General features: G+C 34.7%; 1 protein-coding gene across 2 annotated transcripts in view; it reads right to left on the bottom strand.

The window, feature by feature from the left end:
- Positions 1-26078, bottom strand: part of NCAM2 (neural cell adhesion molecule 2) — a 526095-nt gene that overhangs the window by 130867 nt on the left and 369150 nt on the right. For both annotated transcript variants that reach the window (XM_086675772.1, XM_086675773.1), the window contains exon 9: positions 10300-10450. In XM_086675772.1, the coding sequence (XP_086531898.1) occupies positions 10300-10450 (151 nt within the window). The remainder of the gene's footprint in view (positions 1-10299; positions 10451-26078) is intronic.

Below are 26078 nucleotides of genomic sequence, written 5' to 3'. Positions count from 1 at the left end.
GGATAGAAATAGAAGCCAGCAATCTGTACCAGAACCCCACCATGTTGGTTCACTGACCTTGGACTTACAGCCTCCAAAGCCATGCAAAATAAACTTCTGTTGTTTATAAACCACCCAATCTATGGCACTTTGTTATAGCAGCTTGTACCAACTAAAATTGTTTGTAAACAGTCTGCCACAAGGTCTTGTGGGCAGCTTCACTCTGTGAAATTCTGCATTAGTTCCATCTGTGACATGGTCCTTTCTGTTAAATCCACAAAGCTCACTGCTATGGACTGAATGTGTATCCTCCCTATGCCTCCCCAATTCATAGATTGAAGCCCTAGTCTTTAAAGACACAGTTTGGAGGTGGGCCCTTTGAGAAGTAATTCACAGATGAAATCATGAGAGTAGAATCCCATCACGGGATTAATGCCCTCAAATAAAGTGGAAGAGATAAGAGGTGTCTCTCTCTGTGTGCATATACCAAGGAGAGGCCATGTAAAGACATAACCAGAAAAAAAAGCTCTCACCAATAACCTGGCCACTCTGGCATCCTGATCTTGGACTTCCAGATTCCAGAATGATGAGAAATAAATGCTTGTGTCTAAACCACTCAGTCTATGATATATTTATTTTTTATAGCAGCTCAAATTAAGACACTCACTTGCTAGCGAGAATTGTAATTCCTGGGGCAAAGTCTTCAATCCAAAGGAAGGACAGCAAGCTGTGACAAACTGGAGGTAGAGTTTGATACTTCTGGACAACTAAGTTAAGCAGGTGCCAAGAGGCAGTGATAAATCCAGTAGCTATACAATGTGACTATTTTTATTTCTTTGTTTGAAATTTGTTTGTTCATTTCTAAGGTTTGTCCTCTCAAGGGTTGGATATTTCCTAAAGTTCCTGAACAACTTTCCATTACCGCAATCTCTAAAGTACATTTGAACAATAAGATTTGATTTGAATCAAATGATACCTGTCAGAGAGAGATGAAATGTGATAAGACTAGAATAACTGATAGCAGCTTTACATAAGGAGCGTGGTATTTCAAATTTTCCCAAGGGGTACATGTTAAGTTTGGGTTAAAAAAAAAATACAGCTGAACAGTAAAAGGTTTTTCACCTTTTTCTCTTAATATTCTGTTCTTATCTCCTGCATATAGAGATAAGCTTTACATTTCTCTCAGACCCTGTCCTTGAAATGATCATAGTGGTTATAGCACTAGAACCAACTGATTTCTACAAATGAGCTTCGTTTTTAACCTCTATATTAAACTCGGTGTTATGGTGAGTGTAAAAGTTAAGGTCATAAGACAAGATTTCAATCACAGATATATGTGTGTGTCTACTGTGACTAAGAAGGTTTTCTAATTTCAAGGTGTTTATTAAGATAATTTTTAAATATTAAAATCCTGGTCACATATTATCTACCTCATCCTATACATGCAACAGATCAAGCTACTAGAATCACTGTTACCTTGAGAGACTGTAAAATGTAAGGAAAGAATTATCTGATAGAGCAAAGATTTATCAATTCTATGGAATACATGTAAATATGGAAGTAACATGAGTCTGTTATAAGATTAAATAATTAATGTTGTCATATCTTTAAAAGGTTTATGATATTGCTAACACTAATATACTACAAGAGAAAATGTGTGTAAAAATTGCTATTATGTCTGACAAGAGATAAAAGCAGGTACAAAGAGGTGGATGAGAAAAAACGTAAATGAAAAATTTAATACTTCTTAACATGCATTGTTATCATTTGTTAAATTAAATCTATCACATAAAAGAATTAAGTCTAATTAATAGGTAATATTCAATAGCCACAAAACTTAATGATATTCTATTTTTTACAAATGTACTATGTAATCAGTGCTTATTCTATTAAACCACATATCACATGCCTGTTATCTCCTTTGATGTATAAATTGGAACTTTAGTTCAACCTATGTTTCTTAGTAAGGGTAATGCCTTTGAAATGTTGAAAGTGAACTGGCAGGAACCCAAGAAATCTGTTAAAATAAAATATAAAAGAGGTTTTGAATTTTATATAAAGGAGGTTTAATCTCCTAAACACCTTAAGTTTAGTGTTATTACAGCAAATGTGGTTGGTATGAATTATAAAGGGCTTGATTCTTGTTGACTCACTCTTAGAAAGAGTATATGGTACCAGCTTGAATCAGGCAGTGAAGATTGTTCTGGTCGGTGGTTTATGACACTGTGTAATGCTTTTGTGTTTTCAAGGTTTCTACACTGTTTTGATTTAAAGATGCAGATAAAAATATTCTTACCATTTATAACTTATAAATATTTATTTACAACAATAACTTCTCATGGCCTTGCATGTCAGGTTCTAAAAGTTTTATTGCTAGTATAAATTAGCTACTAAGTAAAATATCCTATCTTATAACAACCCAGGCTTTAATTACCAAGAAATAAGCTTATTAGGTAGTTTTATTACTTATTATTGGTACAATGCCCAATCAAAACTTCTACTAATATGAAAGCATATAGGATTTGTTACAATAGTGGTGTCATAAATGTAAGAAAAGTTCCAAATTTCATAATACAATTACACTACATTACAAAGATGACCATTGAAAATGAAGAGTAGGCTGCCTAACTAAATTATGACCATGGTTATAATTTCCAAATGATCATTTAACATTCTACCTCAAAATAATGCTAACTGTAGACAAATGATAACATTGTGGCATTTCCTCTATTTGCATATCAAGGGTAAAATCTAAACTTTAGCAATTAAGGAGATTAAAATTAATAATTATGCTAATTTCTACTTACATATAAATTCATCTTTCACTAGCATACTTACAGAACTTATCATAAAAGAGTTTTCCACCATCATTTTCATCAATTTTAAGCATTTTTCTTAAATGCTCTTAATTTCTTAAAAACTCTGAACATCTAACTTTAAACCTCAGGTAAAGCTCTCCTATATCTTAATTTAAAATCTGAAATGATTTACAAATGGACAACCTAATACACTTTCCAGGATGATTAAGGTTTGCGTAGATAAATGAAATTGACTGAACAGAAGATCAATATACTGAATGGGAAAACGAAAACTCAACTTTTTCTTAGGACTTTGCATTTTAAACAATCTTTGATCAGTGTAGTGTTTTATTTGAGAACGTAAAAAAAATGAAATTTGGAAAAGAAGTGAAGGAAAGAAATGTACTAAAAACAACTCAAAACTGAAACTAAGACATTCATATGTCAATTCCAGAAACTAGGGATACCGAACATTTTTATAGTTTAAGGTTGTATGAAAAATAGAATATTTATAAATTTCTGTTTCCATAATGACAGTATAAATCTGTGATTGTCCATCTCGCCTAAGGGTAATAACTAAAGGCTCTAGAGATGACACATTAAACAAAAAGACAAAAACAGTCATAAAAACCACTACCTAAGGCTTCTGCAGAGTAAACAAAATCAAGGAGATTGTGGAAGGAAATTAAAATTAGTTTCCCACTTCCTTTTCACCATAGCTGAGGAGGTTCACCCTGATTCTGGAGCTAAAATCTGTCCAGAAGTACAGTGGTATCTTGGAAGAAGCCAATATAAGTTGAATAGTGACGGGGAATCCTAAATAGGGGTCACAGAAGGAGAGGTCATAATTCTGCATATAAAACCATAAAAGTCAGCCTAAACCCTGAGCTTTGAATGCATGGAACAGGAACAAACTTGAATTGCAAAGTCTTTAGGAAGTTAACTGAGATTTGAGTCACTGCTTACCGGAGGCAACACAGAACTTAGGAGTGAATGTCTGCTTAATATATTTTTTCCAGATGGTTGTCAAAAGACTTAGAGTCTGCACAACATAATATTTACAGTATCCAGGACTCAATCTAACATTTCTTTACATTCAATGAACCAGGAACGTATGATCAATTCTAAGGGAAAAGATAATTAACAAACGCATTTCAAGATGACCCAGATATTGACTCTACCAGATTTTAGATTTATAGATACTGGAGTGGCTATTCTAATGATGCTCCATGAGATAAAGGAGAGCAGACATAATATGAATAAGAATTTTAAAAAAATGTCAGCAGAGAAACAGAAAATATAAAACAGAACAAAATTAGAAATTTAGGAAAAAATTAATATCTTAAAGAACTCACTGATTGGGCTCAGGAACAGAAAGGAGATGGTGAAATAAAGATCAGTTAATTTGAAGAGAAAACAGGAAAAATGATCTAATCTAAAGAACAGTGAATAAATACGTACAGCTGAAGGACTATAACATCAGAAAGAAATTTGGATATTTAAGGGTGAAGAAAGAGCAAAATGGCTAAGTAAATGAAAGTATTTTATATTATGTTCAGTTCCTAAAAATATTTATGACTCTTTAATACAAAACTTACCATAATTTATGCTGAGATTTCAATGAATGTAGATGTAACATATATGAAATCAGCAATAAAAAGCTCACTGGTGGGCAGGTGTAAAAGGACCGATATGGTTGCAGTTTCTCTATTTAACATAAGGTGTCAAAATATTAACTCTAGGTAGACAGTGAAATGTTGGGTTTTTGTATTATATAATTCCTAGAGAATCACTTAAACAAAAACAAAAAACATGTTGCCAACATACAAATTAAAATATCAAAATCTCATATAATTCAAACTAAATGCAGAAAAATTGAACAGAATGTGAAAATAACAGAGGAAAAAGCAGAAAACACAATTGTACACCTAAATGAAACTGTATCAATAGCAGTATTAAAGTTAATAGTCTGAAGCATGAACTATGGCAAACTATGAACCATGGACAAAATGTAGTCCAAGGACCTCATATTGTATTCTTACAGTTAAGAATGGTTTTTACATTTTTAATTATTTGTAAGAAAGAAATGCACAAGTCTCTAAGATAGTTTGCAAGTACCACTTAAGGCTCAGGAAAATCTGAAATATTTATTACCTGGCTCATTTATTGCTCATCCTTACTTTAAATATTCTAATATAAGGTAGAGATTGACACAAAGAATGAAAAAGCAATATTCGGTCATATGCTGCTTAAAAAGGCACATTTTTATTTCATATAAAAATATAAGTAGATGGAAAGTAAGCAAATGAAAATGGGTGTACAGGCAGTAAGCCAAGGGAGGTATGAGTAGTTATGTGAATATTAGGTAAAATACATCAAGTCAAATGATTAGTGGAGAAAGTAAAAGAAAGAATTCATGAGGAAGACCTATGTGGGAGAGAAAATAATGACCTATCCCCCAAAGATATTCACGTCATAATCTGTGGAACCTATAAGCGCGTTACACCAGGAACTTTGTTTCCAACAGGAACTTTGCAGCTGCGATTAAGTTAAAGATGTTGAATTGAGAAGAATATCCTAGATTATCCAATGTGGGTCTCATGTAATGGCAGGAAATCCAGAGACAGAGAAGATGTGAGAAAAGAAGCAGAATTAGAGTGGGGTGATGTGAGAGAGACTCCATCTGCCATTGTTGGCTTTAGAGATGGAAGAGGACCAAGAGCCAAAAAATGTGGGCAGATTCTAGAAGCTGAAACGGACAAGAAAACAATCCCCACAAAGGAACACAGCCCTACTGACTTTTCATTGCAGTGAAAATCATTTTGAACCTCCGACTTCCAGAACTGAAGGGTAACGTATTTGTGTTGCTTATAGCAATTAAGTTTGTGGTCACTGGTTATAGAAGAAATAGAAAACTAAAACAATATACAAACTGTAAACGTGCACGGCCTCACTGAGCCTAAAGATACATGACACAAAAATCAACAGGAGGAAAGTGAGAGAGAAAAGTTCACAGTCATGGTAGAGGATTTTAACACCTCTCATTCTCATAAAACAGCTATACAAAGAAAGTCAATAAAGACATAGAAGATTTAAATAAGACTATCACTTACCTCCATCTGATTGGTATTTCTAACACACAGCATTCTATGACTGCAGAATACATGTGCTTTCCATACACACTGTGTAGTTACCAAAATAGATCATATGCTGGGACATAAAACAAATCTCAATAAATAAAAAATAATACCAATCATATAAGGGGGTAATTTTAAACAGAATTGAATGAAGAAATAAATAACAGCAAGAAATCTAGGAAAATACTAAATATCTGGAGATTAAATAAACACTTATAAATAACTATGGACTAATGATAAAATCACAAGAAGAATTAGGAAATATTTTCAACTAATGACAAGAAAAACACAACATATCGTAATTTGCAGGTTGCGCTGAAGTATTATTTAGTGAAAAATTTAGAGTTTTATATGGTTATATTAGAAAATAAGAAATATCTGAAGTAAATGACCTAATTTTCCACTTTAAGAATGTATGGCCAAAAACCAAAGCAAGACCAAAATATATAGAATGGAAATAAAATGTAAATCAACAAACTAGAAAATAGATTTATGATAAAGAATATAAATTGATAAAGCCCCAAACTAATATTTTGTAAAATCAACAATATTGGTAAATCCTTAGCTAAGATAAGGAAAGTCTTTTCAATAAAAAGTGCTGAATCATTTGGATGTAGGCATGAAAAAAAAAATATATGTTGACTCCACAAAAAGAATCCAAAATAGATCATAGATTTTAATGCAAAATGTAAAGCAATATAACAATAAAAAGAAAGCCTAGACATCAGTCTCTGTGGCCTTAGGTTAGGTAATGATTTCCTAGATGGAACATGAATTACATTACACATGAGTCAGATTTGATAAGTTGGACTTGAGCAAAGTTAAAACCTTTTGCTTTTCAAAGAAACATATTTATTCCAGAAAAAAGAAGAAATATGTCCACATGATGTTCAAAAATGTTCACAAAGGCTTTTCATAATCGCCTCAAATTGAAAACAACCAAATGCTCATCAACAGGTGACTAAATACATAAACTCTGTTTCAATCATACAATGCACAGAGAGGAACAACTTATAAATTTTTGCATCACATGTGTACCAATGCATACTGACTGAAAGTGTTTAGTAAAAAGTTAAAATTAACATAATATTGTATGATTCCATATATAAAAAATTCTGGAAGTGTCTCTAAATTATGATAGAAAGTAGATTTACAGTTGCCTGGGGAAGAGAATGGAAGGGCAAATACATTTCAAAGGAGTTTGAGAAAACTCTTGGGGGTGATGTAAATGTTTGTTTAGGTTATTGTGATAGATTTGAGGGCACATACATATGTCAAAACTGATCACATTTTGCCTTTTATGTATTGGCGTTTTACTACAGTTCAACTCTATTTCAGTAAAATTGTCCACAGAGGATATATATATTTTTAATTATTTCCACTAAAGAAGAATAAAATTAAACACTCAAAATTGCTTTAAAAAGCAAAAAATGATGACGTGCTCTAAGAGCTATCAAACTCAGTTTCAACAAAATGAAATAAAAAATATCTTAAAGGAATGATTTAAGAGATGAAAAAAACTATTTTATTATTTTTAAAATAGATTTACCTAGCCAGCTTCTCATCAACAAGATAGGAACCCAACCTCAAGGAATGTTCAAAGAATTGTCAAAACATTCTTTTACATAGCAAGTTTTTTTTTTTATCCTATCTAAATAAGAGATACTATATAATTCGCTCATAAGCTGTATTCTAAACATTTACTTCAGAAAAATGAACAGGCTGACCAATGTCTAAAACTTTAAAGCAAAGAGGAAATACATCTGTGACCAAAATCAACTTGTACTTTATTACATCAGTCGTTGAAAACCAGAGTATTTGGGGGTTATTTTTTTGTATTAAAGTATTTACGTTCTTAAAAGTTCACAAGAACATACAATTCATACTGCAGTTCACAATCATTTGTGTATATCCCATTATTCTCTACCTAGTTGAAATCAGTAATAACTAAAAATCTCACATCATTATATACCAGTGTTTCACATTATCTTGATATTTTTCTCCATTTATCACTTTAAAATTTGAATTTAAGTTGAGGTTTGATTTAAATCTGTCAACCCCAGTGTTCTAATAAAGCGTGAGTTCCATTTTATTCATTTTGTGTCCATAATCACTCAGTACTGATTCCGAATCTTAAAAGAGCTTAATGAAAAGAACCAAGGTTTGACCTAGTATGGCTTTTTAAAATTTTTTTCAATGAGGTTTTAAAATATAGACACTGAAATTATAGGTCTTAATTTAACTTTTAATGTATTTCATACTGGACACGTACGTAGGCATGCATGGAGGACAATGAAGAAGCTACAGGGAACCTTTGAGGGATGTGGGTATGCTTGAGTCAAAGCATTTTTAAATGATTGAGTATAACAAAGCCCCAAGAATCTCTTCCTTCAACCTTCTTATTTGACATAAATGGTAACTGAGGTTCCAGGAATGCAGGTCACACAATTAATCAGCACCAATCCTAGTGCTGGTATGTTAACCTGATACTGTCTATATGAGCCAGTCTGCCTTACCCTGTTTTGGAAATATCAACGATATTCTTTTCTCATGAGCTCCACTTTTCTGGACTCTTAGAGCAGTGATTTCGTAATAATTCTGTGATCTGTCAAAAAATCTTTTAAATGTTTACAAAACGCAAAACAAAAAGTCTTCTATATTAAGTCTTCTTAAGAGAATATGATGCTTATCACTTTTTTTAGGACAGTGGGAAGGGGCTGGAAGTATTCTATAAACTTCCTCTCTAAACTGGTTGGGCAGTTCTAATACAAAACAAGCTTCAGCACTCTTAAATTTTTGCTTATGTTGGTCCACATTACAGAAAAGGAAAAAAATAAAGTAAACTTTGGTTTAAAATACATATTTTGAATTACAAAAATATAAACAGACATGTTGAAAGTTGGAGAAATGTTTATAATTTGTTACAAGTGTTGTTGACATGAAAAAGATATATATATGTATACACAAAATAATGGGAAAATACCAGAAAACAGTATTAGAAAAGAAAGCTAAATAAGTTATCAGCATCACTTCTTCCTTTGTGTCCTGAATAATATCATGGCTTTTTTGTTTGTTTCTGTTTTTAAAATGTATGATAGTAATAAAATGACTTTCTTGGAGGTTCCCTAACTTTAGCAATGAAATCAGTAATTTGTGATAGAATTACTTAATATCCTTCATAATTTTTTAGAATTATTTAATTGGCCTTTCCATGAATTTCTTAAGAACATTTATGAAAATAATATGGATTATTTGTGCTTGTTCTTGAGAAAATATTTGCTTTCAAAAGACATTCTCAGTAAGAAAATACACCTTATTTCACAGTTACCCCCATATTCTGTCAGTATTAATGTACTATAAATTACCCAATAGAAATGTGTTATCAATAAGAGCATCTTGGGGCACTTGGGTGGCTCAGTCGGTTAAGCATGTGACTCTTGGTTTTGACTTGATTGTGATCTCACAGTCCATGGGTTCAAGCCCAGCATTGGGCTTTGTGCTGACAGCGTAGAACCTGCTTGGGATTCTCTGTCTCCCCCTTTCTCTCTGCCCCTTCCCTGCTCTCTTTCTCTCTGAAGATAAATTAACATTAACACACACACACACACACACACACACACACACACACACAAATTCATTTAAAAAGAGCATCTTATACATTCCCACTAAGACAGCTATGTCTTCAACATCAGAAAACCTCCAAAATTGATGATTTATTGAAAATAATATTAAAACTCTTTCTTTTTAATGAACATATATATGAAATTATTCTAAAATCCCATGCAATGACCTAAGGAGGATTGAGCATTCGCATTAGCCCTCATATTCCCCAAATCACACAAAATTATGAAAACTCTTGTATTTATTTAACAACTCTCCTTGTCATCGTTTGCACTTCCAGACAATAAACGTTACTTCGATAAAATATAAGTGCTGATGCATTCAATCATTTTGAAAACACTATTTTTGTATCTTAAGAGGACGCAAAATATCTCAACAAAGTAACCACATATGTGAAACACAGGACCATCAATCTTAGAAATAAACAGATAAAACTCTAAGGAGATACTGACAACCACTGAAAACTAATGCAGTTTAATGTACATTGTGTTTGGGTTAAAGGCTGCAAAAAAAGGAAAAATGAAAATCACAGTTTTCAGAATAAGCAGTATGGAAAAGCATTCAACACACGGCACTGCGAAATGTCCCACAGCATCCACTAGATGTCTCTAATAACTGACTTTGGGTGGCCGCATTTGTTCCAGAGCTTGCGTTAAATAGTGAAATCATGAATTACACATGTATTTTGATTTTCCTACTCAAATTCATACTTTCTAAAGCAGAAAAAGCTGTTTCAATAAACAGACAAAAAGAAAATAACTTACATTCAATATCAAGGTACATGCTCTTTTGGTGCCCTCCAATCCTACTTGCGGCTTCACAGTCATATCTCCCTGAATCTGACAACTTCACATCTTTAATGTGCAGTGATGAGCTTCCATGCTGCCCTTTGACTTCGATACGGCCATCTGGGCTCTGTTTACATCGATTCAGGAAAAAGAAAGATTTTACGCTTGGTTCGTGCAAAATGATGACCAAACATAGGGCGTTTATCACACATACAATAAATGAAAACAGAAAGTCTTACCTGCATTAAGGATTTTTAAAGTCATGTTTCTGTATTTATGATTTACTGCTTTTAGCTTTTCCATTTTTACCTGCCCATTTGCTCATAGAGAACCTGACATGTAGTAAAAACTTAAACACGTGTTTTATCAACCTCCTTTATATAATGTGGTCTTTGCTTTTTCAAAACCTTGCATGTTCTTCTAGGAAGGGCTTTGTTGGCTTCCAATTATGCTCCTTGCAAACATAGCAAAACATCAATGCCTATTCAATTCTGGTTAAAACTCACCAGTCAAAATGATATTCTTGTTTTCACCTTAGTTCCCTATTTCACCATGTAAAGGCAATGTATCAAGATGTATGACAACTGAAGCCCAAGAGGAATTTATAGTTATTGTTGAATGAATGAAATAGTACTGTTCATAAGCCTAATTAGCACTGTACCTATCACAGGTAAATTATTAAAAACAGCACTATGAAAGTCACTCTTAGAAAGTCAATGGAAACAACATAAAAATGATTAATCATGTACTCCACGAATATTGATTCAAATCAAGGAATTGCTCATAATCCAATAGTTTATAGATTATATTTCAAATAAGAATTCTTGTGTGCAACCTAATGGGTAGAACTACAATTATTTTCTTAAATCACTTAAATGCCTTTATAGCACACATGTTAAAATACAGATAGTTTACTCACTGAATTTTACTTTCTACAATCAGGAAATATAGTAAAATTTGTCATTTTATAATTCATTTGAAACATGTACTTTATTATTATTGAAATGATTATTTTCAATGTCTGAGGTTTTAGTGCCTCAATAAACACTGCAGGCCACACATTTATTTTGAAATATGTAAGTTATTATGTAATAACATAATGGTCGTTTAATTTTCTATGTAACTGAAATTGAAATAAATTTCAATACATGTGTGCACTTTGTATTATTAAAACTTGGTGTTTATTTTCTTGTATTCATATCAACAGACTATTTTAAAGCTCTTTGTCAAACATGAAATTGCTTGGGACACAATACAACCATTTTTTGCTTTCTACTTTTATATAGGAATGTAATTACTACACAATCATATCAGTCACTCATAATTTATTTACTATCATTATCATAAAAATGGTCTTCAAAAACAAAGAAACAAAAACATGCTGGGGAATGTATTATGCAACTTAGATCAGGATTTCTAGGCCAAAAACATGTTCTCCAACTTTCAAGAATTGCTAAAAAATAGTAAGGTGAGGTTTTCAAGCAGAAGGCATTCTCTTCTGCCAATATTTAAGATGTTTGGCTGCCAACCCAATTACTTACTTGAGAGAAAAGGAAAAAAAAATGCAGAAACTCACAAAAGTTAAAATTAGAATGAGTAAACTCAAAAGCAGAATGGCCAATTTGTTATACAAAGTAACTAACTACTTTTCAGTCACTAAGTGGGTATTCCGAGTTCTTTATCTTACTGCACTTCTATTTATCATGGATCTCACTGAACTATCCTTCCTTCCTTATGTGCAGACTTCCTTTGGCTTTCAGGACACCCACACTCTCCTATTTTTTCTCCCAGTGTCATTTCTCTGTCTACTTTTTAATCTGGGTTGCAGCTTCCTCTCTCTCTGGAGGCCCCTGTACTCTGTCCTAGACAGTCTCATCCTCCCCCTTACACTTGCGATCATTAGTCACCCTTCTCCATCCCAAATCCCTTTTTCTCTGGAGAGTTACAGGACCAGATACCTCTCCTTCAGGGCCTTCTTGTTTATGTGTTTCTCCAACCAGCACGAACAAATGTGAGCCATCACTCCATCACCCAGAATAACTTCTTCTACCCCTCTTGTCTTCCCTTCCATGACTGATACTAATTCTTTCCCATGTCCCATGCTTGACTGTGTCTTCAGTCTTGGATCAGTTTCTGAGCCTTTATCTATTTATATTTTAAATGATGACAATGATTTATCATCTTGCTCAATATTATCATTTTCAATGTCTAGCAACCGTGTTTCCATAGACCTCTCTGCTCTCTGCTTCTACTATATGGAACCTTGGCTGTGCTCTGCGTTGGACGGACGCTCACGCACATCTCTGGATTTCAAGAGAACAATCACACTCAGGGTGAATGTGACCGAAAAAGATTCCCCGACTCTGCAAAAGCCATCAGCATTATGTTATTTCCCATGTTTCTCTAGCAAAATCTCATTGCAGATGCAGAAATTCTTGTGTAGCTAAGAATACGTTTTTTAAAAAGCAAACTTTTAATTCTCATACCAACTTCATGAAGGTTTCACATCTGCTGCGCTCTATGATCGTGAATAACATTGTGCTGATACCTCAATAAACTCCCAGTGTCTCAACCTGACGTTTCAGTACTTCCATATGACATCACCTTTCTAAGACATCACTTTTTTGTCTAAGCACACTTTACAATTTGGATACCACTAATTTGGATTCCAATTAATGTGAATTACATGTACTGTTATTTCCTTATGCACTCTCCACAGACCTGTTTCAACCTTTCCCTCTTTATCTCTTCCATATTTACATGGCAGGATTCGCCCACATTCTTTTAATTTCTTGGAAAAATATAAATTTATATTCAAAACAGTCCCCGGTTGACTATTTTAAATAATTATTAAATGTGGTAGAACATGCCAATATAGTAATTGCTTATAATTACTACTTTGAACTCTGTGCATTTCTTAGGACACACTACTTTTCTAATCTTATTGAAACTTCGGAATTCATCCTGTAGGGTGATATTATAGTTGAACAAAGGTGAGAACATTTTTATTTTTATGGTACTTTATGTTAAAGTCACCTGGACTAGTACCAAGGACAGGACCATTATATTCTAATATCTTATAAGGCAAATTAAGTTATAGTGAAAACGTAAATGTGGTTGAGTAAAGGAAATATATTCCTCCAGCTATTATTTAGTATTATTACTATTTACTATGAATTAACAACTTGCACTTATTATCTTTGTTAATGTGATAAAATAGCTTATTAATGATACAAAACAAATTCTTCATTTTTCTATTAGGTAAAATACTGTTCTTTCGCAGAATTGAAAGGCAAATATATCTCCTTTGAAAATAAACATGTGCTTTTGTTATTTCCTGTTGTAAATGATATGGTTTTGACTTGCGAAAAACTACTGGTGTTTGTAAAATTAGTATGAAATTAGTAAAGATGTGGAGATTGAAAAGTTATTTTCAATGTATCTGAAGTTATTAACAGAAATTCTGGAAGAACAGAATTTCTTTGGGAAGGTATGTGATTCCCCGGGAAATCATAAGTCACTTTCAGACTTGACATTGGCTCTATAATAATTACAATATCCATTTGTCTCAAATACTTACACTAGAAGACCAAAGTCATTCCTTCTCATATCTAACATTTCAAAGGACATCTTTCTCTTTGTGTCACAAAAAGGCATTACACATTTCTGAAAGAAAATTAATTTATATCTTGGCTTTGATTCACCACCTACTGAAGATTCATTTAAGACATCTGATATTTGACTGAGACAGGTTAATGGGCATATTAGCTGTCCGTCTAGTATTTTCAGGTTCTATCATTGCATTAAGTAAGATGATTGGAAAGTAAAGTGCCTGACTATACATTATTATTCCAATCCTTTTTAGAAAGGCACTCTTTGAAATTTGATTTAATGCTATATTCTTTGCCTTTCCAGAAGGTCAGTTTTAGAATTGCTTATTTGAAGAGTGTTTCAATATTTTTATAAAATGTTTATTGATAGAGTTTACTGTCCTTTGAAGAATCACTTAATGAAAAATCATTGTGATAACTACCTTCTGGAGTTTAATTCCAACACAAATATTTTGTTGTCAATTTTAACTGTTGGACATTTGAAATTATACAATGTATCCTGTTTATTAGTTGTTTTTGTAACCTTACCTGACTAGACATCTATTGCCAAGTTTAGAACCCAATTGTAGTACATAACACATTTGAGTTGCCTGTATTCCCAATCTTTCTTCTTCTTTATACTGATGTCTTTGACAATTTTTAGAGTCACTGACCCCTTTGGCCTTTTGCGAGATTTGTGAATCATGTCACTTAGTTATTCAGCAATTGTTTTCTGGTGCAATTATTCTACAAGATGCACTTAGGCACTGGGGATACATGCTGAGCAAAACTGAACAATTTTTACCCTTTGGGAAATTAAAGTACAACAGGTACCCATTTTTAAAAATAATGCAAATAGGGACGCCTGGGTGACTCCGTTGGTTAAACGTCCGACTTTGGCTCAGGTCATGATCTCGTGGTCCGTGAGTTCAAGCCCATTGTTGGGCTCTGTGCTGTCAGCTTAGAGCCTGGAGCCTGCTTTAGATTCTGGGTGTCCCTCTCTCTCCACCCCTACCCCACTTGGATTCTTTCTGTCTGTCTGTCTATCTGTCTCTCTCTCTCAAATAAATACACACTAAAAAAAAAATAATAATACAAATAAACTGAAAGGTTCCAGGTAGGAACACCCAAGTTTTATCTTGGGTTGAGTAAATGGAGGGGTAGGGTAGAGTCACAGGCATGTTCCTTGATAAAACGAAAGTGTGGACTATGAACTGTAAATAGTGAAAGAGGAACAGCTTTGCAGACATAAGTCCAAGCTTGCGCCCCCAGAAAGCATATGAAGGAACTGAGAGAAGCCAGCAAGCACAAAGGAGAGTGTTAAGGGCACATGCGATCTCCTCATGTTGGACAAGCAGAGACAGCATATATAACCCAAGACAAATGTAGACATACAGAAAACATGTACCCCTTTCTTATACATTCTGTTTGCCTTTTCATAATGGCATTATATCTCCGCTGACTATAAATTAAGCTCAACTTCAAATACTTACAGGTAATGTCAAAGCATGACTACTAATTATATAAACAAGAAAACACTTTCCAAAGGTTACTGGCATTAATTTACTCAAACTCATCTCCTAAAATTGTGTTAACATTGTGTTCAGTTGAACAGTTTCTGTAAAGAATTTTAAACAGAAAGATTCTCTTCCCTCCTTATAAGATCCTTATACTTGCTCTTAGCATTAATTTCTCTTTCCTTGGGGTTTGTTCCCAGCTTCCTAATTTTCTTCCTATTTTGGTTTCATAAACAACTTTTGTACAATTAACCTTCTTCCTAGCATTGCAAATTCATATAAGGAAGAGTGACGTGTACAGTGTAACTACTTAAAAAAAATTAAAGTTTATATATTTATTTTAAGAGAGTCAGAGACACTTTGAGCGGGGAGTGGGGAAGAGGAAGATAGAGAAGGAGACAGACAGACAATCCCAACCAGACTCGGCACTATGAGCATGGAGCCAGACGGGAGGCTCTGAACTCACAAACCAAGAGTCGATGCTTAACTGACTGAGCCACCCAGGCGCCCCTATACAGTATAACTCCTTAACTTGCATAGTTTTTCACGAGGTTCTAGTGCCCTTCTCTTCTCTTTGCATATAGAATCAATAATTTATTCAGCAAACAGAAACAGAATATAACAATGATAGCAGGTAACAAATATAGTAAACGGTAGTTAGATGTTATTTTCAATGTTTTACATTTATTAGTTCACTTAATCCCTATTATAAGATTTGGACTAATATTATCCTCACTTTAAAGATGAGAAATTGAGGAAACAATACATTAAATACCCAGTTTCCAAACAGTTTACAAATGATACGACTGAATATCGAGGCTGTCTGGCCCTGGAGTTCATGTTTGGAATTATTCCCTCTATGGCCCATCACCTGAGCCATAACTATGTAGTTGAAGTACACATCTTACGAAGGCTGAGTAACAGGCACTATGCTGGTTTCTGAGGATAGAAAAATAGATAAGAAAGGCAAAGCCTTTTAGTCTAATAGGTCAAAGGCTGAGACAAAAAAATGACAAACCAGAATACATGCTGGTATCGATGAAATACAGGAAGACACATAATATAGTCTACAGTGGTGGGGAACACCTCTTGTAGGTATCTCTGTCTAAACTGAGACCTGAAGGATAAGTAATAATGATAAGACAGGCACCAGACTGGCTACATAATTTGCAGGGCCTACTGCAAAATGAAATGTGGGGTTTCTTATCCAAAAATTATCATGGATTTCGAGGCAAACACAGCAATATATGGAAGCAAATACAGGGCCCTTTTGAATGTCAGGCTCTACGCAATTATGCACATCATACATTCATGAAGTCAGCTCTGGCCAAGCAACAAAGAGGGAAAGGTAGGAAGGAAATGGGAACCAACAGACCTGAACTAGAAGGGAAACTGAATCATTCAAAAAGATGACAGAAGCTCACTAGAACTGTAATATTCAATATAAAGTGGAGAGGGATGGGACATAAAGTGTCTGGAGAGGGACAAGGCTGCCATAACAAGCCTCAGAAGTCAAGGGAAGATCACTGAAAACATGAAAAGATGCTCAAATTCATTAGCTACCATGAAAATGTAAATCAAAACCACAATACCACGTCACACCCTCGGGGCTGGCTGTAATAAAAAAGACGGATAATAGTGTTGGCGAAGCTATGGACAAACTGGCACTTTCATGCACTGCTGGTGGGTGAGAATGTAAAAAATGGAGCAGGTGCTCTGGATAAAAAGTCTAACAGTTACCCAGAATGTTAAACAAAGAGTTATCGTATGACTCAGCAATTATATTCCCAAGAGAATTAAAGATAGATGTCCACAATAAAACCTTATACGTGAACATCCATAACAGAATTATTAATAAAACCAAAAAGTTAAAGCAACACACTGTCCATCTATTAATGCCTGCATAAATAGAATGTGATATATTTACACAGTGGCGTATTATATAGCAATAAAAATAAAGTACTTACACAAACTACAATATGGATGAACCTTGAAAACATTAGGGTAAGTGAAAAAAGCTAGTAACAAAGCCACATATTGAATGCTTCCATGTATATGAAATATCCAGAATATCCTGAATCTATAGATTCAGAAGTGTATTGTGATTGCCTAGGGGTGGCCGGTGGTGTGAGATCGGGAGTAATGGTCAAAAGAAGAGGAATTTCTTTTTGAGACGATGAGAATACTCCAAAATTGATTTTGTGGATAGGTGCACAGCTCTGGAAATATACCAATGTGCATTTTATTGTACATTTTAATGGGTGAATTTCATTCTATGTGAATTATTTGTAAATAAAAGTATTGAGAATTAAAGACAAAGGAAGGATTTTGGGTGTTCTCTAAGCAACCGGAAAAGGACATGAAAGGTTTTAGGGTTATAAGGCAAATGCATTTGCTATTTAAAAAAAAAAATCACTCATGCTGCAGGGTGAAGAATGAATTCAAGAGGGGGAAGTGAGGCCCATGGGAAACATACTGCACTGATAAGGTGTTGGGGAAAGGCAGGGGTAGGAGAGATGGAGAGAAGTGAATAAATTCTAGAAATGTTTTGAAGAGGCATCAACAGTGTTTAGTGAATGTTTGGATGAAAGGTGGTGATGAAAGCAAAGAGGAAAAGAGTGTTTTTAGGTTTCTGTCACAGACCCCAGGATGGAAAGTATTACCTGTCATTAGGAAACTATTGCATGTCTATAAGATCATATATATATATATATATATATATATATATATATATATATATATGCATATTTATATATATTTATATATTTGCATATTTATATATATATATTTATGTATATAAACATATATACATTTATATATATGCATATTTTACTATATGTGCCCGTATTTTAATAACTGGCTCACAATCTGTTCCACATTATATATTCAGCACTTTAAAACTGATATTTAGGGGCGCCTGGGTGGCGCAGTCGGTTAAACGTCTGACTTCAGCCAGGTCACGATCTCGCGGTCCGTGAGTTCGAGCCCCGCGTCAGGCTCTGGGCTGATGGCTCAGAGCCTGGAGCCTGTTTCCGATTCTGTGTCTCCCTCTCTCTCTGCCCCTCCCCTGTTCATGCTCTGTCTCTCTCTGTCCCAAAAATAAAATAAAACGTTGGAAAAACAAAAAAACAAAAAAAACAACTGATATTTAAAATTGAAATGATATAAAATGAAACAATGATATAAAATGAAAGACGAATAAACTTTTTCAGAGATTCTAATTTTAAAAAATTATATGAGCCAGGTTCCAGCTAACAATTGTGAAAATAATGGTTTGCAGAATGTGACCTGCTTATTTTCTATTACTGCCTGAATGTGCTACCAATGCCAGCATAACACAGCAGCTAAGACTGCAGAACCAGACTGGGAAGTTGACATCCTGATTGTGTTTCCTCCAACCTTGGTGACCTGGAGTTAGCTACTTAAGTTAGCTGTACCTCAGTTTCTCTCTCTGTAAAATGGGAATAATAATGCAACATTCATAATATTGCTATGGAGATTAAATGAGCGAATATTGTAAAGAGCTTAGGGCTTGTTAGTACACGATAAATACATTGGCATAAAACATCTGACATCCAGATCTAAGGGATAAATATACTAGCTTATACAACTCTATTTCATTGTGATAGCTGAAGGCATTCTGTCTCAAAGAGAAATAATAACTCTCCTATTTTCTTCTTACTCACCAGTATTTTACTGCTGCTAGACTTTTCTCACAATCCTGTGAACTATATCCCAATTATCTATAATATTTTGTCAATAAAAACATAATATATTCAGTAAAGAACAAAATTAAAATGAGGACAAAAAACTACTATAGAAGAATAAAATTTCTACTGATAAATGATAAAACATTTCACATATAAATAATTACTGAAAGATGGGATTTATATTTTATTACATCCATAATACTACTAATAAAACTCTAGATATTGAATTTGTCCATAATTGCCATTACACTTGTGGATGGTTTGCATGTATCCTTGACCTTGATCTTCATTAGGATGAACTTCCCTGTTCAACTCCCATGACTCTGGGGTCAAAGTTCAGTCTTGTAGTTGTTACGTTGATATGAACTCTATGATACCATTCAGTGGTCTTAAATTTTTAGATCCCAATGATTATGCATCACCTCCCTCAAATTTATACTAGTCAAAGTGATATAAAGTAACCTGACTCCATGTCTATATTACTGTCACTTATTATGATCATTCATTGTGATTGGACCTCTAAGAAAGTAAGTTAGAATTAAGGGGAATATGCTTGTAGTATGGTTGACCATAATTCTAGCCGAACTGTTGGCTACTCTGCTTGACGAGATACTTATTTTTTTGTTGTGAAATTGTATGTGCAATTTTAATCAAATCTAAAGATAATAAAACAAAATGTTCGATATCAAGTTGTTCAGAAAATTCAGAACATGTGAGTTTAAGTCGTAAGTATGGGGCTAGCATAGAAAGTCAGGACCTAGAAAGTCCCACTGATTCAAATCATCAATGTATGTAAAATTCCAGTGCTTTCTCCAAGGTTAAGAAACCAAGAAAAATAGGATGATCACTATCAGTTCTGGATTCCCATTTTGTTCATGTGTATCCTTCATAATGGAAAATAAGAAATGTAAGAACAATTGATTATTAAAAATATTGATAAGAAATAAAGAAGCCAAGAAGACATTCCTATCTAAAATTTACATCTCTGCTGAGGTAAAATTTAGTCACACAACCATGAGAAGACAAAAAAGACATGTGAAAAAGTGAGGCATGTGATACTCTAAACCTTGTTAGTCATCATTTATTACAAGATGTTCAGATGTGTTGCAATAACTTCTGCCACATGATTGAACTTACCCCGTAAACACCGATATCATGTTATTCAATCATACTGCTCTGAAAGTCATGTGAGTAATTGCTAGTAAGCCTGGATTCCATGATTTCAAGGTTTTGAAGAAGTCATAGGTCATCTGGTACCATGTTTTTTTTAATCCAAAATTTAAAATGTCTTGCTATCTCACACAAAGATAGCCCATTGGAAAGAGATGAAGCACAATATCAAAAATATTAGAATTGGAATAGCATAATATTAATAACTGGCAAAGGTGAGCAATAGACACATGAGATTTCATTATACTAGTCTTTATGTCTTTGTTCTTAATTAAATCATACATTTTACCATAGGGAATTTTATTTTTTCTTTTTTTAATACAATTTATTGTCAAATTGGCTAACATACAGTGTATACAGTGTGCTCTTGTTTTGGGGGTAGATTCCTGTGGTTCATCACTTACCATGGGAAATTTTAAACAGCATGGTCAAGATGGATCTGTTCCTTTAGACCATTTCCTGAACTGTTACAACAGTTCTGGTATACCAGAACCCAAATTCAAGTCCAGGGTGTGCTGCTGCAACTTACTTAAAAATCCACCAAGTTTTTAAATTGAAAGCCACTGAGATTTCAATGTCATTTGTTTTGCTAGAGTTATCACAGTACAAGTTGAGTAGTATATGGCATTTAGTCTTTGCTGCTTTTCCCCACATCTGGTTAGAAATGCATAAGATTATGCAAGCTTAGTTCTAGGTACGTGAGAAATGTTATTATCATCAGTGTTGTAACCAGCTTAAGAAGTATGGCAATCTAGTTCAAACTATAGACAAATAAAAGATGTTTTTTTTTTTTTTTTTTTTAATTTTTTTTTTCAACGTTTATTTATTTTTGGGACAGAGAGAGACAGAGCATGAACGGGGGAGGGGCAGAGAGAGAGGGAGACACAGAATTGGAAACAGGCTCCAGGCTCTGAGCCATCAGCCCAGAGCCCGACGCAGGGCTCGAACTCCCGGACCGCGAGATCGTGACCTGGCTGAAGTCGGACGCTTAACCGACTGCGCCACCCAGGCGCCCCCAAATAAAAGATGTTTTAAAAGCAAGCAGCACCACACAAAATAGGAAGTAGTATAATAATGTTAGATGAAATGATTACAAAATACCAGACATAAAGTCTATATATTCAATAAGGGCTAACTATAGTCATTATGTTTTCCAATTAGTACATCTTTATATAAATCCCTGCAAGATGTTCTATAGTGGATTTTTTTCCACTGCAGTATGAAGAAGCTAAAAATATTTTGGAAACATTTTTTCTTTGTTCCATATAATAAAATAAATAAAGGCCCCATCCTTAGTCTTCTCTGGTCAGTCCTTGCAGGAAAAAAAAAAAAGACAAGACTACTCAAAGAATATATATTAGTTTGCTTCCTGCCTATATTCATTTGAATAAATTATATTCTTTGATTTCACTAATCTTTTCTTCTGTAGTATCTAATCTGCTGCTTATCCCATATCTTTTTCACTTCACACATTTTTTAATCTTTAGAATTTTACTTAATTTGTTGTATATCTTTCATGTCTCTCCTCATTATGCTCATGCTGTCTTTTATACAGTATATACAGTATATGTAAAAAACACAAATGTGAATGTTCCTATCTCCCATCTTCTATGTCATTCATGGATCTGTTGCTATTGATTAATTTGTTATTCCTTACTATGAGTTCTATTTTTATGCATTTTGCATATCAAAATTTTTTGGAGGCCAGACATTTTGAATGCAGCATTTTTTTATTCTTTTAAATATGTCTGGTCTCTTCTCGGAGACCCTGTTAAATTCCTTGGAAACAATTTTATTATTTTGAGAATCGTGAGCTTTGCTAGGGGAGTTGGAAGCAATCTTCAATTCAGGACTAATTTGGCTATACTACTAAAGCTACATTGCTCAATATACCAGTGGTTCTTTCTGTGGCTGTGAATAGTCTCCTCCCACACATACACCTATTGGTACTCAGCTGCAGACTCTTGGGAAAAGTGCTGAAGACCTCTGGAGCTGACTGTGTGAATTTCTCTCTCCTCCACAGAGCCCTCTCCTCTCTAATATCCCATCCTATGAATTCTAGCACCATGGATCACTCAAATTCAGAATGCTGTCTCTTCAACAAAGAGAAACAACCAGACTGTTCATCTCTTGGCTGTAGCCTGGAAACTCTCTTGAGACATTAGGCTTGAGAAATCATAGGACTCATGTCATTTGTTTCTTTTCTCTCAGGAATAAATGTGCTTCCCATAATGTCATAAATTGTGTTTGTTGTTGTCGTCGTTTAAAGTCAGAGTGTAAATCAAGCCCTTCTTTATCCATTATAAAAGTGAAGCTCTAACAAGTATTTTAGATTGTCACTAATGCCACACTTAACACCAGAAAATGCAATGCATTTACCCTCTAGTGACCACTTTTTGTCACAGATACGAGAATTCTCATAGTACACAACACGACACACTTAACAACATCATTTTTATCAGACTGATGCCACAAATTAAAACGTACCTAGCTAGGACAAGCTAAGATGGCAGAGTAGTAGGAGGCCCTTAGGCTTGCCTCATCCATTGAATACACCCAGATAAAGATCAAGTCATTCTGTATACCCAAGAAATCGACCTGGAGGACTGACAGAACAAACTGCACAACTAGAGGGAGAGACAAAGTCACAACATGGAAGGTACTAGGTGCAGAGATGTGGTTTAGGGGGGAAATGAATCATAGGTGCTGAAAAGTGGAGGGAGCCCTGGTCACAGAGAGAGGAGAGAGAGAGAGAGAGAGAGAGAGAGAGAGAAGAGAGAGAGAGAGAGAGGACTTCACAGGGAATCACACAAGGAAAACACTTCCCCAAAGCTGTTGACTGGGAAAATGAGACAGGCTAATTATAGGGAGTTTTCACAACCAGCAGGACTCAAATACTGGGGTTTCAGAGGTCCGTGGAGTGGCCGATGTGAAGGCCTAAGGGCACTGCAGTGCTCCTATGGAGAAGAGGGGAAGATAGTCTGGGAACAGACAGTGAGATCTGAGGATCCCCTGAGAAGTACTGGGAGAGACATTTTCTTCTTCTTGGAGCACACTGGGGAGAGGTGGCATTGTCTCTCCAGTGACAAAAGAGCTAGCTGGTGCCATTTTTGTCCCTTGCCCCCCAGCATAAACTAACTTCAGTTAGCAGCACAGCACCAACACTGGCGGCCTAAACTGCCCTCACCAAGGCCCATCCCCTGCACTCTGCTGGTGATGTTTTTCTGGGGCAAGTGTGCCTGAGAACCAGCGTAGTGGGCCTCTCCCCTAGAAGACCAGCACAAGCACCCCCATCTCTACTCACACACCATGTCAACTGAACCAGGTGTCTTTTATCAAGCGGACCAGAGCACATCTAGTTAAAAGTCACCACACTCTGTCCAAGGTCCATACACTCCCCACTGCAGGAAAGGAGAAACTTGCAGAGGACTGACCTGAGGGAAAGAGCAGCCAAAACACACAGCAGAGTGCACAGAGCAGACACAAAAGACACTTCCTGAAGCACTGGGCTCTGGAGAGGATATCACCTCTTCTTAAAGCCATTACTCTCAGCAGCAGGAAGCATAACAGGCTTTCCTAACACACAGAAGAAGACAGAGACCTAGACAAAATGCCAAGATAGAGGAATTCATCCCAAAAGAAAGAATAAGAAAAGTTAATGGCCAGGGATTTAATAGAAACTTATATAAATAATATGCCTGATCCAGAATTTAAAACATGAAACAAAAGGACACTAGATGGGGTTGAGAAAAGCAAAGAAGACACCAGGGAGTCGCTTACTGCAGAGATAAAAGACCTAAAATCTAGTCAGGCTGAAATAAAAATGCTATAGCTGAGATGCAAAAACAACTGCATGTAATGACCACAAGGATGGAAGAAGCAGAGAAACCAATAATACAGAAGATAAAATTATGGAAAATAAAGAGGCTAAAAAGAAGAGGGAAATAAAAATATTGGATCAAGAATGTAAACTTAAGGAACTCAGTGACTTTATAAAATGTAATAACATTTGTACCAGAAGAAGAAGAGTGGGAAAAGGACCAAAAGGTTTATTTGAGGAAATTATAACTGAAAACTTCCCTAATCTGGGGAAAGATATAGACACCCAAATGTAGGAAGCACAGAGAACTCCCATCAAAGTGAACAAAAGCCAGCCAACACTAAGACACACTGTAGTTAAATTTGCAAAAAATATAGAGATAAGGAAAAAATCCTAAAAGAAGCAGCAAGAGAAAAGAAATCCCTAACTTACAAGGGAAGACAAATAAGGTTAGCAGCACACCTCTCCACAGAAACTGGCAGAACAGAAGGGAGTGGCATGATATATTCAATGTGCTGAACAGGAACATTAGGCAGCCAAGAATAGTCTACCCAACAAAGCTGTTGCTCAGAATAGAAGGAGAGATAAAGAGTTTCCTAAACAAACAGAAACTAAAGGAGTTTGTGACCACTAAATATTAGTGACCGCAGAAATATTAAAAGGGACGCTTTGAGTGGGAAGGAAACACCAAAAGCAACAAAGACTAGAAAGGAGCAGAGAAAATCTCCAGAAATGATGACTTAATTAGTAATACAATGTCACTAAACTTATATCTATCAATAATCACTGTGAGTGTAAGTGGACTAAATGTTCCAATCAAAAGACATAGAGTGTCAGAATGGATAAAAAAATAAGACCCATCTTTATGCTGCCTACAAGTAAGACTAATTTTAGACTTAAAGACACCTGTAGATTGAAAGTGAGGGGATGGAGAACCATCTATCACGCTTATGGATGTCAAATGAAAACTGTAGTAGCCATACTTATATCAGACAAATGAGATTTTAAACCAAAAACTGTAATATGAAATTAAGAAGGGCACTATATCATAATATAGGGTTCTATCCAACAAGAAGATCTAACAATTATAAATATTTATTCCCCCAACTTGAAACCACCCAAATATATAAAGCAATTAACAAGAAACATAAAGGAACTCATGGATAATAATACAATAATAGTAGGGGACTTTAACACCTACTTACAAGCAATCGACACATCATCTTGGCAGAAAATCAATAAGGAAACAATGGCTTTGAATGATACACTGGACCAGATAGACTTAACAGATATATTCAGAAAAGAACATCTTAAAGCAGCAGAGTAAACATTGTTTTTTTGAGTGCACATGGGATATCCATCAGAATAGATGACATACTGGGTCACAAGTCAGGCCTCAAAAAGTACAAAAAGACTAAGATCATACCATCCATATTTTCAGATCACAATGCTATGAAACTTGAAGTCAACCACAGGAAAAAAATTAGACAGTTGAACATGGGGGAGAGGAGAGAGAAAGAGGGGCAAACTATAAAGCACTCTTCACTGTAGAGAACAAACTGAGGGTTACTGGAGGGGAGTTAGGTGGGGGGATGGGCTAAATGGGTGACGGGTATTAAGGAGGGCACTTGTGATGAGCACTGGGTATTATATGTAAGTGATGAATCACTAAATGCTACTCCTGAAACTAGTATTACACTATATGTTAACTAACTAGAATTTAAATAAAAACTTGAAACAAACAAAAAAAATGGAAAGAAAAAAACCCCTGGTAATATATGTGTATGGTTTTCCTTATCACATCATGACAAATACATATTCAAATGCTTACATCACTGGATACATAAGAAATTATATATATATATATATATATATATATATATATATATATATATAATTATTATTATCTGTGTCCTTAGTATTACAGCAAATATATGCTCCTTTATGA

Source organism: Puma concolor, chromosome C2, assembly GCF_028749965.1.
Source record: "Puma concolor isolate L17-30 chromosome C2, mPumCon1.1.hap2, whole genome shotgun sequence".
Taxonomy (NCBI): domain Eukaryota; kingdom Metazoa; phylum Chordata; class Mammalia; order Carnivora; family Felidae; genus Puma; species Puma concolor.
The sequence above is the reverse complement of the archived record's forward strand: the minus strand, read 5'-3'. Positions and strand labels throughout refer to the sequence as shown.